The sequence below is a fragment of the Marmota monax genome, unplaced genomic scaffold (assembly GCF_021218885.2).
Source record: "Marmota monax isolate L192 unplaced genomic scaffold, Marmota_monax_Labrador192_F-V1.1 WCK01_AAM20220418_F8-fsc00006, whole genome shotgun sequence".
NCBI lineage: Eukaryota > Metazoa > Chordata > Mammalia > Rodentia > Sciuridae > Marmota > Marmota monax.
Genome location: NW_026693712.1, coordinates 12,601,917 through 12,622,553, shown reverse-complemented (window position 1 = coordinate 12,622,553; position 20,637 = coordinate 12,601,917). Strand labels below are relative to the sequence as shown.

Below are 20,637 nucleotides of genomic sequence, written 5' to 3'. Positions count from 1 at the left end.
CTGAGAGCGCTGTGTAGAAAGTGTTCTTTTTGTGCCCCGCAGCATTCACGGGGTTTCCTGGTTGGATTCTCGGGCTGTTTCTATGGCGCTTAGAAAAAGAGGTGGTGCAGTGTCCCTGCCCTTCTCATTCTGCATCCTCTTCTCAGCCTTGTGAAATAAATCTCTGGTGCAAAGGAAACTGTTAAAAAAAGAAGCTGATGGAAGGGAAGAGGAGATTCTGACCAGTTCTGACTTTTGCACAAAATAAAGAGAGTGTCTCTAAGAGTAAACGGTGTTTTATTTTTTTTTTTCAATCAAATGGAATTGCTTAATTAAAAAAAAAAACTTCTCTTTTTTTCCTTAAATACTACAGACAACCTCATTTTATCGCAGCAGACACCTAGAAACAAAACACTGGACCCACCAGAGAAAACTGGGCAATAAAAGCATCAGAATTCAAGTCAACTATGGAAGAATTACTGTTAGCTGGCAGCTCTCAACTCTAAATAGAAGTGGCCCCAAGTCTATTGGGTTTGACAAGTTTCTCAGAACTGGGGAGTTGGGAAAGTTGGACTCTTTTTAAAATTCTATTCCAATTGTTTTTAAGCACAGGGAAATTAAAGTCAATGCATCAAATGAAGACCCAAAGAAACATTTAAAAACTTGTTGGACTAGTATTCAGTATGTGAGATTAAGTAATAACCTGTCCACCTAGTTAACCTTGTCCTGGAATATATATAGGTTATTTGTAGCCGCCACTGCTATAATATTTTCTGAAGGATGCCAAGCTGTATGCAAGATCTTTTTGCTAAAGTCCAGACTGTCGACACTGATCTCGTCTTTTCTCCGCTTTCCCCCCACGCACACTTTTCTGGGCTTGAGTATAGCCCGAGGTTTGCTGTTTTCCCTCGAGGCCTCAAGGGTCACATCACGCTTGGTGTTGCGGTCAAACATCCTGAAGAAGTTGTTGTAGGAGCCTGTCATGATGACACTGCAAGATAGAGAGGAAAGGGGGGGATGACTGGGTGTTACAGTGAAAGTAAGCAAATGATACTGCATCATAACCAGCTTATGGCACTATAGGTTTTATTAAAGATGTGGGGGGGAAGGACCTTTTTCTTTTTCTTTGGTACCAGGGATTGAACTCGGGGGCACTCGACCACTGAGCCACATCCCCAGTCCTGTTTTGTATTTAGAGACAGGACCTCACTGAGTTGCTGAGACTGGCTTTGAACTTATGATCCTCCTCCCTTGGCTTCCTGAGCCACTGGAATTACAGGTATGTACCACCATGTCCGGCAAAAAAAAGAAAAATCTTAATTGTGTGACCATGGACTTCCTTTTGAATTACTAATGGTGATAACCCTTCTTGTTATTTACTTTTGTTCTATAGATTCCTTTTGATTCTTTGGTCTACCTAAATGAGTCTAGTTATTATGATCTGAGCCCTACTTCTCTCCTATCAGGATTAGGAGACTCAAGTGGGGTCGTGTAAGTAGAAACACTTTTGAAAACAACAAATTGTACTTATTTAAAGAACAGCTGCTGTTGGAGTATTCCTCAGACTGTTTGACCTGTAGGGCTTCATTACGTCTACCTGGTAAGAAAAATGCTGAGAGACAGCACCATGATTACAGGGTGGCCTAACCGCTTCTGTGAACCAGATCTTAATTCAACCTTTTTAGAAATATTGCCTATAAAATGGATGTCATTGTGGTCTTATTCAGGAAGAGAGTAAATAAGTTTTAAAAGGATTTGGAATGGACAAATAAGATTTTAGGGGGCTGGCTGGGATTGTGGCTCAGCAGTAGAGTGCTCGCCTACCACGGGTGGGACCCGGGTTTGATCCTCAGCACCAAAAAAAAAAAAAAAAAAAATTTAGAACAGCTGGTCAGGGGGTTTCTACATTTTTACAAGTGTTTTCCATTCTTGGGGACATCTACAATTGACCAGAAGAGCAGTGAGTCCCTACAGTCTTCCAGTAGCAAGGTGTAGAATATTAAATGGTGACTTTTTAGACAGGGCAACAGGCCAGGAAGAGACTGCAAGTGCTCAAACAGAATTGGCCCAAGTCTACTGGGTTCGACAATTTTCTCACAACTGGGGAGTTGGGAAAGTTGGACTCTTTAAATTCTGCTCCAATTGTTTTTAGCACAGGGAAATTAGAGTCAATACATCAAATGAAGACCCAAAGAAACATTTGAAAACCTGTTGGACTAGCATTCAGTATGTGAGGGGTGGTACCCGAGAGGCTGGTGAGAACTTGCTTCAGGACTGGGAGGAGAGCCCAGCCTCATCTCTTTTTTGCATGATTTGAGCAGTGTCACAGAGGTGAAAGGAAAAGCTAACAAGACTAGCCACAGCAAGGTGGGGTGTACTTTGTCAGCTGTGCAAATTAAAGGTTGGATTTTCTTCTTCTGGTCTAAGAAACTGACGCTATGAATGGTTTCTCTCTGTGCTAGAGTGAACTGCGGTGACCTTGTCACACAGGGTGCTGGGGCTCTACCTCCACCATCTCATTTCAACTTCCATGAGCCCATGAAAGGGAGATGTGGAGAGGTAAGTAATTTGCACAGTCACAGTCCTAGTAGGTGACAGGGTCAGGCCTCAAACTTGCATGTGCACTGGTCTCCAGGGTGTAAGCCCTCAGCCACTTGGGCTCACTGCGTCTTGGGCATTGATGTTCATGTCCCCCATCATGACCTGGCTGGTTTTTAGACAAGTCAGAGAAAGTCTTTGGAAAATGTCTTAATCTTATTTGGACCCAAAACAAAATTTCCTAGTTGTGATGTTACAGAGGAGATGTTATTTTTAGGATTCAAATTCAAAACTTCTTTGGTATTTACCATGTACTAGTTTGTGAGGTTGGGCAGGCTACTCTTTATGTCATCAAGCCTCAGTTTCTGCAGTTGTAAAATGGGGACAATGAAAGCAACCTTGTTGGACTGTGGTTGGAATTAAATGGTGTGTGGGAAAGTGCCCAGTAGTAGGTGCTTAATAAGTGTTGTTGTTGAAGCTAGCCTAAGATAGGGGGAAAATCGTGGAATGATTATTAGAAGATATTGTTAATATCTTATTATGAATAAATACAGGAAAATAACAGGGCTGGCTTCTCTGCCCTGGGGGGCTTTTGTTCACATGTCACAGTTGCTTTGCTCTCTGGCCTGTATTAACTGGACTGACTGGAGTCCTTTGCTACGTGGTGACTCCTTTTCGACCTGCTAAGCAGGGGGTTCATTTTGGGTCAGTGGCAAAGAAAGCTAAAGAACAATCGAGAGAGGCGGCTTGTGCTCTCTAAAGCTTAATGCTCGAGTGTCTTGCCATGAAGGATTCCCGTGCTGCCAAACACTATTACCAGTGCCACCTTCATCAGGGAACTAAGCCAGCCCCCAGTTGCCTGCATCTAGTTCTCATGGAAGCTGGAGACTCATCTGTATCTGTCAAACTAAAAATGAACTATTGGGAGGTAATATGAAGTATTGGTGAAATCAAAGGCCTTAAAACAGTAATAAATCACTTGGAGGGAATGTGATAAATGAGCTTGAGGAGAATCAGCTAATGAACCACCAGGGCCTCCGGTCAGGTCCATACTAGCAGCTTGGAGAGTTTTTGATCTAGAAAGCTCATTTGGTAGTACTTGGAACTATTCAGGCTGGGATTTGCTGTTGAATTCTTTGTGGTCTTTGTTAGGCATGTTGACCCAGCTCTGGGAGTGTCTGGTGTGTCAAAGACAGGACTTTCTTGAATTGTCACCTGAGTCAGTCCCCAAAAGGACCCTGGGTCTCCTTCCTTTGCAGGCCTGATCTCAGGGTCCATCCAGTGACCCACAGAATGCATCCTAGCTGGACCCTGAGGCCCAATTTTGACCCCCATTTGGCTTCACCCCACTTAGGATTAATTTCCAAGAGCCTCCTCTCTTACCTGTCTGACCCATTCCACACACACTCGAATTTATCAAAAATGCAGTCGTTTTCGTAGAGGGAGCACAACTTGCTGCGGAGGTAGTCATGAACCTGAGAGGAGACACCAAAGTCAGCCATCATCGTAAAAGGTGAGTGTCCCTGTGAACACTGCCCCTTCTGACATGAGCCATTTGTCCTCTCTCTACCTGTGCCTCGAATCAGATGGCCCTGGATCTGATCAGGCTTGGCCCTTCCTGACTGTGGGATGTTAGGGTGGGTTTGTGAGCTCCTCAGGTGGCCAGTGTGGATGAAACAGCTGGTTTGTGTAGAAAGTGGGATAGATCAGGGCCCAGCGAGTCCCATTTTCTAAGCTGCTTTGTTCATGGACGTTGGAGGACACCCTTCATCCAGGCTTTTGTTCAACAAATTTTTATTGACTCTTTGCTGTGGGCCTGGGATATAGCAGTAAATGAAATACCCTCATGGTGACTGCAGCCCAACGTTGGGGGCAAGACTGTACAACCAAGTAAATACCTAAGATGGTTTAAGTGGGGCTAAAATTGTAGCACAAAAGAACATAGAGAAGGGTATTTTTTTCTGTAGGGTGAGTAGTCAAGGCTTAACTTGACAGTATTGGAACAGAAGCTTGTGGGGAAGGGCTTTCTAGAAGCATAGAGAACAGCATATGGAAAGGACCAGAGGCCGAGGTTGGCAAGTAAGCAGATGGCCTGAAGTCTGAGCGAGGTGAAGAGACATCACAGAATGGATCACTGAGCTTATGTGGTAATACAGAGGTAAGGGTGAAAGGACCTGGCTGTGACAGGTGATGGCTTGGACCAGGGAACGTATTGGTAGGAAGTGGTTAAATTCTATATGGGGTTAGAAGGAAAGCTGATAGGATTTGGGTTAACTCAGGTGTGGTGAGAGAATCGGGAGTCAAAGATGGCGCCATCAGCCATTATGAAGTCAAACAACAACAAGTGCTGGCGAGGATGTGGGGAAAAGGGTACACTTGTACATTGCTGGTGGGACTGCAAATTGGTGCAGCCAATTTGGAAAGCAGTATGGAGATTTCTTGGAAAGCTGGGAATGGAGCCACCATTTGACCCAGCTATTCCCCTTCTCGGTCTATTCCCTAAAGACCTAAAAAGAGCATGCTACAGGGACACTGCTACATCGATGTTCATAGCAGCACAATTCACAATAGCAAGACTGTGGAACCAACCTAGATGCCCTTCAATAGATGAATGGATAAAAAAAATGTGGCATTTATACACAATGGAGTATTACTCTGCATTAAAAAATGACAAAATCATAGAATTTACAGGGAAATGGATGGCATTAGAGCAGATTATGCTAAGTGAAGCTAGCCAATCCCTAAAAAACAAATGCCAAATGTCTTCTTTGATATAAGGAGAGTAACTAAGAACAGAGTAGGGTCGAAGAGCATGAGAAGAAGATTAACATTAAACAGGGATGAGAGGTGGGAGGGAAAGGGAGAGAGAAGGGAAATTGCATGGAAATGGAAGGAGACCCTCAGAGTTATACAAAAGTACATACAAGAGGAAGTGAGGGGAAAGGGAAAAATAATACAAGGGGGACAAATGAATGTCAGTAGAGGGGGCAGAGAGAGGGGAGGGGAGGGGGGATAGTAGAGGATAGGAAAGGCAGCAGAACACAACAGACACTAGTATGGCAATATGTAAATCAATGGATGTGTAACTGATGTGATTCTGCAATCTGTATATGGGGTAAAAATGGGAGCTCATAACCCACTTGAATCAAAGTGTGAAATATGATATATCAAGAACTATGTAATGTTTTGAACAGCCAACAATAAAAAAAAAAAAAAAAAAAAAAAGATGGCGCCAGGCTGTTCTGAACGAGTGGAAGGATGGAAGCTCCACGATCATTCCTGAGCGGCATAATCTGGAGCTGTTGGGTAGAGATGAGGGGAAAGATGTAGTGTTCTCCTGAGGTGAAAGCATTAGCACAGTTATCATCTGAGACTGAGCACAGGTGTGACACTGTAGGACTTCTGGAAGGCACAGGGGCACCTGAAGTTGTGGAATGTGAATTTCAGATGAGACTGGTCAGCACAGTTGGGTACTTTCCTCCAGTTACACCCATCAACTTGGATGTTGAGGCAAATAGGCAGATGAATAGGGCTCAGAGGGTGATAACTTGAGCTCATTTTTAGAGTGATTTTCCTGAACATGAGCAGCAAGTCGTAGTAATAACAGGTAGACGCAATATGCTAACTGGTTGTTTTTGCCCAAGTACTTCATTTATTAAAAAAAAAAAAAAAAACAACCCTCTTTTTGTCTCTAAAACCCTCTTCTGATATAGAATTATTCTCTTTACTTTCATGGAACATGAAGCACAGGGATGAAATATTATTTGTCCAAGATCACACAGGAGAGAAAATGACAGAATGGCAACTGGACCTTGTATTTGGGTTCTGAATTGCACATCTCTGAACTACCATAGCAATCTGCCTCCTGCTTTCCCTGTCTCATCAACCTAACCTTATGTGGGGGTCTGAGTCCTAGAAGGAGCCACAGTAATGAAGTCAAGGGTGGGGGGGGCAGAATTGGGAGGAGGCAGAAGGATATCAAGGTCATTGTTTAGCTCCAGAGTGATGACTCAGTCTTTTTTTCCTTGTCTCTTGACCCCAAGAGTTCTGTGGGACGCTGAGCCTGGAGGCTCCATTGTGTGTTTAGTCTCGGCAAAGGAATGAGGTCAAACTCATCCTGCGTTCCATTAGTTGTTTTGGGTATTTGACAAGCTCTCTGAGTTATTTGGCCAGTGTAAGTAGTTCTAACCCTACCAATTAATTGCTCTCCCTTCACTGTCTCATTCTCAAACAATTCCAGGCTACATCAGGGCAACAGCTTCAGTGTTATGGTGACAAGTGAGTCCATCTGCACCAGGGTTTCTGGCAGTGCTAGATGCTTTGGGGGAATGCAAGGCTTGAGTCCTGTCCTTTTGAGGTATCCCTCCTGCAAATTAACCCACCTCCTTCAGGGGGCAGAGTAGTCAAAGTGTAGAGATAGGCTAGTAGTGTCTTTAAAAGATTTGCCCTCCTTGTAAACCTTTCCAGACCTCTTACCATTTCCTTTGGCTTTTTGTCATAACACCACGGAAGAGTAGTAAGTGTTAAAAAAAAAAAATACCTGCTTTGGAAGTGTGGGCCCATTAGTAGGAACCACACTGCTGAGAACTCTATAAAGACTTCCTAACTTCTATCTTTCAAGAATTATTTCAAGGTAAAATCTAATCTGAACCATTATTTTTCTTCCACAGCATATAAAGTCTGGAGAACTCCTGCCTGCCTCCAGTTAGAGCACTTAAAGAACAGCTATGAAGAAGGTATGTTGTTTAAAAAATTCATATTAAGCAAATCAGAGGATCTTTCTCCACCAGAAAAGAAAATAAGATACATGAGAAACATCTAGAGCCTAGCAAGAAAACTAAAAACCCCTACAATCTAATGCTTCTTTCTTCATGTTCCTATTACTGTTTGTTTGGGCTTCCTGAAGGTTGGCTGAAGCTCCCACCCTCCGGGTAAGTTCTTTATTCTTGTGCCTAGTGAGCAGATTGAATACAGGCTCCCACAGTTTTCAGTGAAGTGCCGGCTGCAAGTTGAGTATCCCTTATCCAAAATGCTTGGGGGTGCTGGGGTTGTGGCTCAGTGGTAGAGCACTTGCCTAGCACGTGGGAGGTGCTAGGGTCAATCCTCAGCACCACACTGAAAAATAAGTAAATAAAGGTATTGTGTCCAAGTATAACTAAAATGTATATATGATAGATGCATATCTATAAAATGCTTGTGATCAGAAGTGTTTTAGCGTTTGGAATATTTGCATGTACATAGTAAAGTTTCTTAGGGATAGGACCCAATTAGAATTCATTTACATACACCTAATACACATAGCCTGAAGGTAATTTTGTGCATGACAGTTTGGTACATGAGACCAGATATGGGGTTTTTCCATTTTTGACATGTTGGTGCATTTTGAATTAGGGATACTTAACTTAGGCTTTAAGGGCCGTGTGGCATGATACTAGCCACAAAACTGTAAACAATTGTGGCTGTTTCAAATATTATTGGCGGGGTTGGATTTGGCTCACAAGCCAGTTTGCCAAACCCTGTCCTAAACTTAATCATACTTCAGTTGACAGCTTATTGGTGGAAACATGCTTGAGCTCTATTAATGCATGTATAAAGTACACAGTGAGAGCATTACCAGTCTTCCTGCTCAGGGCCAGGTCTTTCCCTGTTTCTCCCAATCTTTCTTCTTTTCCTGGTACTGGGATTGAACTCAGGGACACTCAGACACTGAACCACATCCCCATTTTTGTATTTAGAGACAGGGTTGTTCAGCACCTCAATTTTGCTGAGCCTGGCTTTGAACTCATGATCTTCTTGCCTCAGCCTCCTGAGCTGCTGGGATTACAGGTGTGTGCTACCACGCCTGGCTTCCTATCTTTTTCAACACTGTTCTAGAAACTCACTGAAGCAGTTTTTACATCTTTTTTTTAGTGGGTGCAACATAATTGTACACAATAGTGGGATTCATTATGCTATATTCATACATGCATCTAACATAACCTGGTCAATCTCCTTCCCCTGACCTGTTTTTTACTGTTCATCTTTGATATAACATGAACTCAGTTAACTCACTTTGAGACATACCATTCTGAGTTAAGATGTTGCAAGCCATGTGCTATGATACCTATTTCTTGGTTTTCTGCAAAGATGTTTCCAAGCTTATCAGCTCAACACGGCTTCAGAACCAGGGACTTTAAATGCTGATTACTTCACATCACAGCCTGCTAACTCTGTTCGCAAACTAGCTTTGTTCTAAAAGCCTTCTCCTAAAATAAAGGTACTAATTGCTTTTGCCACCCTGGGTCCGGAATCTCTTTTCTCAAAAGCTCTCCAGCAGGCTGCCTCACTACGAATACCACCCCAAACCAGGCTCCAGTGCCCTCTCCTTTGTACTGAGGGTTCTAGCACCATATAGTTTGTCTTACGCAGCTATAAGAGGACTCTACTATTGACCCTTCCCCTGGGCTAAAAACAAAAGGCTGTGACAGGGAGGTGATGTAGAGCCTTGAGGTCTGGACTCGGGACAGTAAGATGCAGGTACAGGGGATCTTTTAGAACCACAGGGATAACAAAATTATCTAGTCCACATAGGTGGTCTTGAATTCTAGCTGCCCTCTGGATCTTAGTCCTCATCGTCCTCTCTGAACTTTTCCTTCATTCCTGATTGAAATCTGGCTCTCCCCTGAGGTCATTGCTTCTCTTGAGGACACTCCAGGGTGGCTGGGTATGGGCTCCTTGCTGCTCCCGACACTTGTTCCTGCCTATCTCCAATTCTTGGCTACTTTCAAGTCACCCAGGCTAAACTTCCTGTCATCCATTCTTCTTAAAGTTCTCTAGTCCTCCTCCAAGTAACTCAGGACCTCCATCACTATTCCTGCCATCTATCTTAGTAATTCAGACTCGCTGGTCTTAGTTTAGTCTCATATTCAATGAATTCTGTCCTCTGCTTCCTTGGTGATAGAACGAATCTTGTCATCCCTTGAGCAAATCTCATGCCACTGCTACTTCCTATCTTTTAGTTCTTTCTCTCTAGTATCAACCTTAGATTTGGCAGTCCATCATTATGATTGTGTTCTCTAATAGGCATGTTTAACAAACTTCCCTTTCTCCACTATATTATAAGGCGAAACCCCATCAGTTAGATTTAACAAAATCTGCCCTTTTCTTGCCTGCACCAAGCAGGTGAATGTGGCTGTGAAGAAATACTTATAGGGGTTAGTTTATTTTAATAGACACCTCAAGTGGATCTTTGAGCAAACCTAAACCACTCCCTTTTCTTAGATGAATATTTCAAACTTTTCTCATTTAGCTGGTGACCTTGCTTTTAGATAAGAGAATATCTACATGTTCCCATCACAAAATTTATAAACCTATTGCATCTGGAGCTACATACACTGCTCTCCTTTCTTTCACAGGTGAACTGTCCATCCTCTCATCTGAGGCCAGTTTTGCAATGGACTCCTTCACTTCCATTAAATTCTCTCTCTCTCCTGGCTTATTCCCCTTAGCCTGAAGCATCCTGTAACTTCTATCAGCCTGCACCCCATTCCAGCTAGTGCTCTTGAAAGAGCTGTCTATCCTCTTAAGTTCACACCCTCTCTTCACCCTTCACACCTCACTCTTCCATGAGGGCCACTGGTCATTTTCACTTTATTAAATTGAATGGCCAAGTCCTTCTGTAGTTAGTGTAGCAATAGCAGTTGGCAGTCCACCTTGGGATTGCTTTCACTTGGCTTGCTGGATACTCCTCTCGATTTTCCTCAAGGGCCACTTTTCCCCAACCTCCCTTGCCAAATCATCTTCCTAGTCTCAACCTGGAGGCCCGAGGGCACAGTTCCTGATCTCTAATTATACACATTGCCTGGGAGAACTCTTCCAGCCCTATGGCTTTATGACCCTCTAGGCATTCAGTGTCAGATTTGTCTTAGGACCTATTAATCCAATTAAACATCCAACCATAGATGGCAAGAAGACAGCTCAACATTGAGTCTGGATGGATAGATCTGGTCCCATCTCAAACTCTTGATTTTTCTCATCTAATTAAAATGGTAACTCTACTTTTCTGATTGCTCCAGACAAAAACCTTGGAATAATCCTGGATACTTCTTTCCCTCTTACGTCACACATCAAATTTGTCCTCAGATCTTAATGGTGTTGCCTTGGAAGTGTCCAGAATCTGGTCATCTTCATTGCTAACAATTTCATCCAAGCTACTATCACCTCTGGCCAGCTTACTGTAGTAACTTTATAATGACTCTTCCTGTCTCCTCATTATTAGGTGCAGGGCAGGCTAGATGAATGTTAGCTGCAGGATAACCCACGTACTCAAACCTCCCTCTATCTGGTCCTTCATCACCTGTTTGCGTCAAGTCTGAACACTCGACCCCCGCCCATCTGGTGCAATGAAAACCCACATCTGACCCGTCTGTGTGACCCAATCACTGTACGCCAACAAGGCAGCTTGCAGACCCAGAGACCCCATCAGATTCTGGCTATAAAAACTCCCTCCTGCCGGGCCCCTCGCTCTTGCTTTCACTCTCCCTCTTACTCTTTCTCCTCTTTTGCACTGCTGCAATAAAGATCTCTTGGTCGCTTTCCTTTCATTGGTTCCAAAACCTGGGAAGAGGGTTAAAACCCACTTTTGGGTCCCTCTTCCTTTGGAAGTGCCACTCACTGGAAGTCCAGAACTACCCTCCCCTTCCTGGAGTCCTAAACCCAATGGTGGTGTCAGGAGGATTTGACCGTTGATGGTCCGGCAAACCTCTTTGCCCACCTGCGGGGAGGAAAGCACCCCACCACAGCCTTTAAGGTCACGGTGACCCTCGGGGACTTCTTTCTCGGGTAGATTTGACTCTTGGGTTCACAATTATTTCCTTTCCCCAGCATAGGCTTTATAGGTCACCCTTAAAGGACTGTGTAACCTCTGGGAACACATAACAGAAAATCACACCCCACCCAGACCTTCACGGTCAGGGTGGTTCTCATAAAGTCCTCTCACCTTTAAGACTCTGCCGCTAGAACTATGCTTACATCCCCTTCCTCTCTCTCCCCCACCCCTCTTTCTGGCCCTGGGAGTCTCTGGCCTCTCCAGCAGGGGTCCTGAAAAAGGCTTGGCTAAGGTCTCCCACGGCTCTGGCCCCGTCCAGGACAGGAGCCTCGACTGTCAGGATTCGTTGATGACCAATCTCTGCAACTTGAACCTGCCACTCCTGATTTTTGGCTCTAGCGGGGACACCCCTTTGCCAATAATCTGTTTCCTTCTTCTCCCCTATATTACCTTTGCGCTCCCTTCCCTCATACTACACTTTTGCAACATGGGTAATGCGTCCTCTCTGCTGGTCACTCTCCCTTACAATGCCTCTTAGATAACCTCAAAACCCTGTCCTTGACACCAGACATCAAACCCTAAAAATTGAACAAATATAACACCAAGGATTGGCCCACTTATCCCCTAGATAACCAAAGCAAATGGCCCCCTTTTGGGTCTCTGGATCCCTCCATTCTAAGGGATCTTTACAATCACTGTGATCATTTGAAAAAATGGGTAAACTCCCCTAGGTCCAAGCTTTCTTCTTGCTCCGATCCAATTCTCCTCTCTGCACCTCTTGCAGACCTCTGCAAATTTTTCTAGGTTACAAACCAACGCCCCCAGCCACCGATCCCCAACCTTCTCCAGACTCATCCACAACTTTTGACCCTGCTGATGAACCTCCACCCTATCGCCCAGCTCAAATACGTCCTCAGCCTCAATCTTCTGCCCCTCCACCGTCTCCCCCGCCTCCATAACCTGCTTTCTCCCCTTCAATTACTAGACCAAAAACCCAAACCACAGCCCTTCCTTAAACCGTTGCCCCCTTGCTGAGGTAGCAGGTACTAGAAGGTATCCCTCCATCCACTCACTCTTCTGACAGTGCCTACACCGGGTCCCACCAGGCCCTCTTACCAGCTAACACAAAGCTCAAACTAGCTGAGGAGAGCCCTCAGACCCCTATCAGAGATCTGGTGAAAATGGCCTTTAAGGTTTCTTTGTCATCACTAAAAACAGGTTATTAAGAATTGTCTCTTACAGGCTTTTTAGGATATTTGCTCCTGTCCTCCCCTCTGCTCTACTTGTTCTACTGCTCAAGTTTTCCTTGCTAGGGAAAATCCCAAACCCCTTTTCCACTATTCTTTTATATCTCCCTCCCTCCCTCCTTCTCAGATCCACCAGAGCTGCTCTCAGCCCCGCCTTCCCCCTTCCTACCCAGGCCCACAGAAAAGTCTTAACTGACCTTCTCCAGCAATATTCACCATGGCTGGTTTTAGGACTGTCAGCAAAAGAGTCTCTACAAATAGTTCAATGTAGATAAACTTCCTCTTTTCTTGTTGCCCTGTTTTACTTGGCCCCTGGCTGGAAAAAAATTAGCACTCCAGGTAAGGGACACCCCCTTACTAGTTTTTCACAAAAGTATGTAAACAAGGCCTCTGGCCTTGAGCAGGGGATTCACAGAGATGGCTACATTTCTAAGATAGAGAAGTTACCAACTGGGCTCCATGGTACAGCTGGCAGAGAGAGGAAAGAAAGAGAAGAAAAAGCTCTCCTCAGGTGTCTTTGAAGGGTTAACTTGCCCAGAACAACAACAAAAAACTTTTGCGCCTCTCCCCTTATATGCTGGATATAAAATTCTGAAACTACCTGAACTTGAGGTTCAGGGGATTGATTGATTACAGCAGAAGCTGTGCCCTCTGAACCTGGCTGCAAACAAATAAAACTGTTTCCCTATCTTCACTGCCCTGTCTGTCCCTACAACAGTATGATTCTATATACTTAAATACGGTATATGTTTTCATGAAATGGTAAACAAATGTGATTGTATACTGAAAACAACAAAATATCTCTTATTAAAATTTGCCTAAATTCAGAAATTTACAAGGATTGTTTCAAAGTATGAATAAAGAAAGAATTAACAGATGGGAAAGAAAAATTAGAAGGTTCTAAGTATGGATTTAATAGAAGGAAAAGTTGTTTCTGGATAAGGGACTCTATGTGATTAAGTAAATAAGAGGGTTTAAAGAAGGTGTGTAAGTTGGTTATATATGTGAGTTTTGAGCAAGTAATCTTGAAGGAATTAAGGATTATACAACTATGGTTAACAACTGTTATTTTGCAATATTGTAATGTTATTTAAGAGCTAAACTTGATTAATATAAAAACATCAATATAATTGTGGTACTATTACTCTTCTTTATATATTAAATGTGTTCATATTTTCCAGGTATATAAGTAATTAAGATAGAAGCTTTAAAAAAAAAAAACACATCAAGCTGCTGTTCTCCAAACTAAAGTTGCATGGTAATTTTAGGCTTATAACATTGGAGATTTATTTATATCATTTAATGTTCTATAACTGGACCTGTTATCAATAATATTCTATACACTGGGGTATAATTTAAATGTAATATATTGTGTTAGCTAGTATTCATGTGACCTCAAACAACAATATGTAAACTTTATAAAATATTTAAAAACAAAGATCAGCTTCAATACTAGAACACTACCTAAGATTTATTAAGAGCCCTGCCTTACCTGAGATAAGGCTCTGCCTCCCATCTTACTACATATCAGAATGACTCTAAAGTAGGCCAGACTTCAGCTAAAGCACAGTACTCTTAAATTAAGACTGGTGAGACTGACTTGTTAGATGTTTAATATCAAGACTTAAAAGGGCCAAGAAAACCAATATTTGGCTCTTGCCCTCTGAGTCAGTCTGAATCCAGGGAACAGGGACTTCTCTACAGAGCTTTGCAACTCTGGGACACATAACCTCCTGATCAGGGACATTAATGAGACCATTGGAGAATAAAAAGCCAATAAGCGCACTTGCTGTGAATAGGAGGGTCATTGGAAAAAGGAGACATCCCTGATGCTTCCAAGGGAAGCCACATGAAGCAAGGCTGGACCCCATCCTAGCGCAAATGGCACTAGCAGAACTAAGAAGCTGCTCTTGAATGACCCCTAACAATAGATAGAAACAAAGTCAATTTTGACCAGCTTGATCTTTAACATCTACCACACCCTGTTAAACCAAAACAGTCATTCCTGGAGGTAATGAAGGACAAGAACAGCGAGAAAGAGGAGACAGCAATTAGGTCAACAGTCTCCATGGGGAATGTTTAGTCAAGTATGACCCCTATTAGTCCTGTATCTGTTAAATTGATTACAGAAATTCCTGCAAGATCAGATTCACCAACCAGTCAGTCAATCAACTACTTCAAGACTACCAGTTCCTGATGCCCAAGATGGAGACCTATGACTCATGACCAACTCCTCCAGAGACTCTGCCCCCATCTAAAACCCTCTCTAACCCCTTTTCCAGTTTTTACAACCTCTCTTTCATTTCCTAGGAATGAGAACTACTCTCCAGAAGGTCCGCTCTGCTCGTTCTGACTGCTCTACTGTATCCCCACAAGAGACCATCAAACCTAAACTCCCCATGCATCAGATGAGGAGCCACCAGCCAGGCGAAGATTGATTGGATAGATACCTTCCCTACATCCAGGGAAATTGCTGACACTGTCACCTCCATCCTCAATGAGCAGATCATTCCTAGGTTCAGACTTCCCACCTCTACTTCTCAGGTTGTTCAACTAGTCTCTAAAGGTTTAACATCACTTGGAGGCTCCATATCCCCCATTGACCCCAATCATCAGGTAAGGTTGAGAGGCCTAATGGCATTCTCAAGGATCATCTCACTAAACTTGCTATTGAACTCAGGCTGTCCTAGCCCAATCTCCTGCCATTGTCCCTCACCTGAAGTCAGGCAGCCCCAAGAGCCCCCTCAGGCCTTAGCCCCTTTGAGCAACTCTATGGGTGCCCTTTCTTAACCAACCAAAGCTTTCCAATCACTCCTCCTCCCCTTGTGTCCTACCTCACACTTCTACACAAATTCCTAAGAGAACATGCAGACAGGTGCCTTCCTACACCATCCATTGCCTCAATCCCGGCACAACAAGGAACTGAATCGGACCCTCTTCAACTAGGTGATGCAGTCTAACTTTAGGAACTGCATTCTCAATCACTAGAACCTCACTGGACGGGACCCCATACACTCATACTTACTACCCCACTGGTGACCAAGCTTTTAAACACTCTCCCTGGTACCACGTCTCCCGCCTTAAAAAGTCATCTGTTCCAAATTGTCAGTCCTGGACTTCCACCATGCCTACCAAACTCAAAATTTCTTGCCAACCCTTTTCTTGTACTAATCATTATTCTTATCTCAAACCACAGATGGCGCTTCTACATCCAAGCAATATGGCACCACCCACTCTCAAGGCGCTTGCCCTTCCACTGGCTGTAATTGGGCTGTCATCCTTAACATTACTGGATTCTACCAAGCCACCTCCGATCCTTCCTAGAGTCCCTACGACAGGACCAATGGCTGATACCAAAGATCTCCTCCACTCAGAAATGGTTTGATGCCATTGACAACCTATGGCTTCAAGGAAACTTTATGGACTTTGCCCCTTCTGAGATAACTGTCTATAGCCCCTGGATGTTATTTCTGGCTGCCCTGGTAGGTCCCATACCGCCCCCACATCACTTAGAAAAACAAAAAGGGATGAATGTTAGCTGCAGGATAACCCATCCACTCAAACACCCCAGTCTGGTCCTTTATCACCTGTTTCCCTCAAGGCTGAACACTTGACCCCCACCCATCTGGTGCAACAGAAACCCACATCTGACCCCTGCCCCTGAAGGCAGAAGATGACACTACTGTCTGATCCAATCAGATTTTGGCTATAAAAACTCCCTCTTGCCCTCCCTCTCTCTTTTGAATTGCTGCAATAAAGAGATCTTGGTCACTCTCCTTTCACTCATGTGTCCCCCCCTTATAGTTTCTCCTCCCTTCCACAACCAAAATGTTCTTTTGAACATATTGAGCAGTGATGAATTTTTTTCTGCAATTAGATAGTGGTGAGGGTTCTACAGCTCTGTGAATGTATCAAAACTCATGGAATCATACACTTAGGAAGGGTGAACGTTGTGATATGTGAATTATGTGTCAAGGAAAAAACTGAGTCAAATGTCTGTCTAGCATCTACCTATTCTTTTTTAAAAAATCAAATCCAAGACATCTTAAAATAAGATCAGTTGATCTCTGCTTTCACTGTAGCCTTACCTGGAATTGGCTTCTTTAGATCTTCTCTGCCTCAAAGTCTGGTCTTTTTCAGCAAAACCCTTCATCAGTATTTCCACACCATCTACCCGAGCTTAAGCTAAAACCAAAACCCTCTACATAGTGTTCTTGATTCCTCTTCCCTCCCTATTCAAGAAGTAGGATGGCAGGGTGAGAAGTATGCCTATCTACTGTCACCATTATATCCTGTCCTTTAGTCTACACTGTGATAAATATAGTATTCTTTCTTGGGTAGAAACCTTTATGGCTCTCCATTGTACCCATCCCAAAGACAAAACAAGGCAACCTACATTATCAGAGACTACCTGGGGGAGCCCTAACCACCTCCTTCAGGCTCATTTTTCTGATAGTGTGTTCACCTTTCAAGGTGAACAGGCTTTTGTCCATGAGGTCATGATAGTCAAGACTTAGGGTAGGGTCACTTTTTCACCTTTCTTACCTGGCTAGTGCCCCCCCACCATTATGTGCTCCTAGGGACCCAGCACCATCCTTTGCATAAGTGCACATTCATTTCCTTGTTCACCACCCAGCTTTACCAGATGGTTACCCATGAGAGCAGGGTCAGGCTGGTTTTGATCACTTTATCTCTACATCCATTCTGTGTTAAGTTTTCAGTCTATATGGATTAATTCTAGCCTGTGTGCACTCTTATTTAAATCCTGTGGCTCCTACAGCCTGTAGCATTTTACCAAAACATGTCACTATGTACTGCCTTTTATTCTTCCGCATTGCAAACCTTTCCAAAGGCTGACTTCAGAGGGACTGCTCTAAGGATCTATGCATGGGTGATGTTCTGTACCTGGTAAGTCTCGATGGGGCGGTTTTCCATGTTGAGATCCCAGACTTTCACAGTCAGATAGTCCCTGGTCATGATATACCTCCCACTGTGGCTGAACTTGACGTCCGAAATTGAAGAGATAATTTCAGAGAAAAACGATCTGTTGCTTGGATCCTCTGGCTCTTCAAAAACTGCAAAAACAAAGCAAACACAATGAATTCAGCATCCTTATCACTGAACTCTAAAGCATCTGGCCAACCAGAAAGTTACCAGTTAAGAGTCTAGGACTGGTGTCTGCAGAGCACAAGTAAGTTGCTAACAGGGAGCTGGCAGCTCCTTGGCTGCAGAAAAAGCTGTGGCTGGTTTGTTTTCTCTTGGAAGGATTGGCATGGGACCCGTCTCCTGCACAGACCTGGCACTGACTGTTCTCAAGCTCCAGTATCTGACTCTTTCCCATTTGGTCTCTGGGGGTCACTGCACATACCCAAACCTGGAATCATCTTAGATGCTTAAACATTTGTTAACAGCTTTACTGAGATGAAATTCATATACCATAAAATAAATGCATTTAAAATATACAGTGAGGTTTTTTTTGTTGTTGTTGATTTGAGATGGGGTCTTGCTATGTTGTCCAGGTAGGACTCAAAGATCCTCCTAAGAGCCACCATGCCTGGCTAATCCAGGGGGTGTTAGAATCATTATATATTAATGTAACCATCACCACAGTCTGAATTTAGAAAGTCTTCATCACCCCTGATGCCCCCCAATTATCCTCCATCTCCATTACCAGTTACTCCACATTTCCCATTCATTTAGCCCTTAAGCAAACATGAACTTACTTTCTAGTTATTACTCTGAAAATTCCACATAAATAGGATCACAGAATATGTGGTCATTTGTGCCTGGCTTTTTTCACTCCTTGTAATATTTTCATGTCATAGCATATATCTGTACTTTATTCTTTTTTTTTTTAGTATTGTTTTGGTTGTAGTTGGACACAATACCTTTATTCCATTCATTTAGTTTTATGTGGTGCTGAGGATCGAACCCAGTGCCCTGCGTGTGCTAGGCGAGCACTCTACTGCTGAGCCATAATCCCAGCCCCTGTACTTCATTCTTTATATGGCTGGGTTGTATTCCATTGCTTGGTTCTACCATATTTTATTTATTCTTTCATCAGTTGATAAACATTTGGGTTGTTTCCACTTTTTAGCTGTTCTGAATAATGATGTATGCAGAATACTTTTGGACATATTTTTATGTGGACTTATTTTAATAGCGGGGCTTTGCTGCCTGATTGCCTTGGGCCAAGGTCAGATTGCCATTTACTTGTGTGACCTTGGGCCAGGTCCTTCTCTGAGTATACTTCTATGTAAACTGTGGCTATGCTATCTTCTGTGTGATTTCCAGGATCTTGCTTTTCTTACTAGCTTCAGGTGCTTTCTACTTACAGGATAACGAGTGTGGCTCTATCATGGTGTGGAAGCCTCTCCCAAACTGTACCTGTCTTTTTTTTTTTTTTTTTAACAACTTGGATTGAGACTGGCTGTACAGAATGTATCTTGACATTTCTATGCATTGCCTGATTATTTCATTGATCCAAGTTCTACTTGATTTATACACCTAGTCTACTACATAGATTTCACTCTAAATGATGTTTTCTCTGAAGCCCTATCATACTTGATTTGGTCATCTATTTAGTATTTTCTCCTGTTCTTTCTTACGATAAAATTATCATGTTTCACATTATTTAACAACTCATGAATTTGTTTTTATTTCTTTACTAGGATGTGAGTCTTGGGCAGGATTTTGATTTCATTTATCTTTGTACCCAGAGTCTTACAAACAATGTTCAATGAACATTTGTTGCTTGATTGGAACCAAACCAAATAAATTAATGAAATCTCTGTCTTCTGGGTACTTAGCATGTATTAGATTTAAACATATAAATTTGCTGGTATTCAATTACTTTTGACCTGCAAAATGGCCCTTACATATGGTTCAACCTAATAAGGGTTTATAACACAATTGTATGCTGAACTGAACACTGGTCAGCGGGTGGCTGGGTTAACTTGGCCTCCAAGGCTTCCTCTTTCCTGCCTGCTCAGTGCACTTTCATAGTCAGTCATCAATTCCTTGAAGAAAGTCCAAGTGTATATAAGTTCCCTTCCAAGCCTTGCTATTAATTTTCACTTTAAGAGAAGAAAGCAACAAACCTGATAATCAGAATTGAACTTGAGAATTAAAAACAAAGCACAACACCACTGAAATAGAAACGCAGGTCTTATTAGAGTCTCCAACCAAGTGTCTCCATCAGTGCCCTTATCTCTTAGGCTTTAGTCAAAGATAAGTGAAGGCCCCTGGCTTCTGCTGATATCTCATTCTCAACTATAGGGATAAAAGAATTTTTATCTTAGTTTCAACTCACAGCAATCTCATTAGTAAGTGGGGACTTAATAATCCAAGTAAAACATTAGGAAACGTGAGGCTTGGCAAACGGTGCTCAAGAGTCGGTCAGTTCCAGCTCTTGCCATTTACTGGCTGTGGACATTTACCCTCTTAGCTTCAGTTTTTCCAGCTGCAAAATGGGAGACTGATGTTGGCACACAGCAGGCCCTCAATAAATAAATGCCCGTCACTACTTTCATCGTGAATGTATACTGCTAGTGTTGGCCAATCAGATTCCATTCTTCAAGACTCTTGAGAATTTGGCACTGAGAAGTACAGAGAGAGTCTGAGGGCTATTCAAACGATGGAAATAATACTTACCAAGAGATCCTTATAGTGTTTTTGTTTTTAGTTCAAATTTGCTTTTCAAATTGACAAAATTTTATAAATATATGAAAAATACATGTGTATAAAATTGATATGGGGGCTGGGGTTGTGGCTCAGTGGTAAAGTGCTTGCCTAGCATGTGTAAGGCACTGGGTTTGATTATCAGCACCACATATAAATAAGTAAATAAAATAAAGGATCCATCAACTAAAAAAAAGTTTAAAAAACTGATAGATATATCCTATCTCTTTTCAATTTTCTACCTAAGAATCTGTTTTCCAAATACCTGGAACATCAGGAAGGGTCAGTGCAGCAACATTGTGACGCCTGTAAATGATACCTCACAAGATGGTGGTGAAATGGAAGGAGACAACTTTGGCCAATCAACCAATATCTGTGGTATGCCTG

General features: G+C 42.9%; 1 protein-coding gene across 9 annotated transcripts in view; it reads right to left on the bottom strand.

Annotated features, from left to right (window-relative positions):
- Window positions 1–275: 275 nt before the first annotated feature.
- The window catches only part of Ppp2r2b (protein phosphatase 2 regulatory subunit Bbeta), a 434,540-nt gene continuing 414,178 nt past the window's right edge, over window positions 276–20,637 (bottom strand). For 8 of the 9 annotated variants that reach the window (XM_058584241.1, XM_058584242.1, XM_058584244.1 and 5 more), the window contains 3 exons: window positions 17,476–17,645; window positions 3,901–3,992; window positions 276–970 (listed from right to left, as the gene is read on the bottom strand). In XM_058584241.1, coding sequence (XP_058440224.1) covers window positions 691–970; window positions 3,901–3,992; window positions 17,476–17,645 — 542 coding nt within the window. In that variant the 3' untranslated portion in view covers window positions 276–690. Of the gene's footprint in view, window positions 971–3,896; window positions 3,993–17,475; window positions 17,646–20,637 lie in introns of those variants that run through there. The other variant, XM_058584247.1, reaches the window with a different exon arrangement.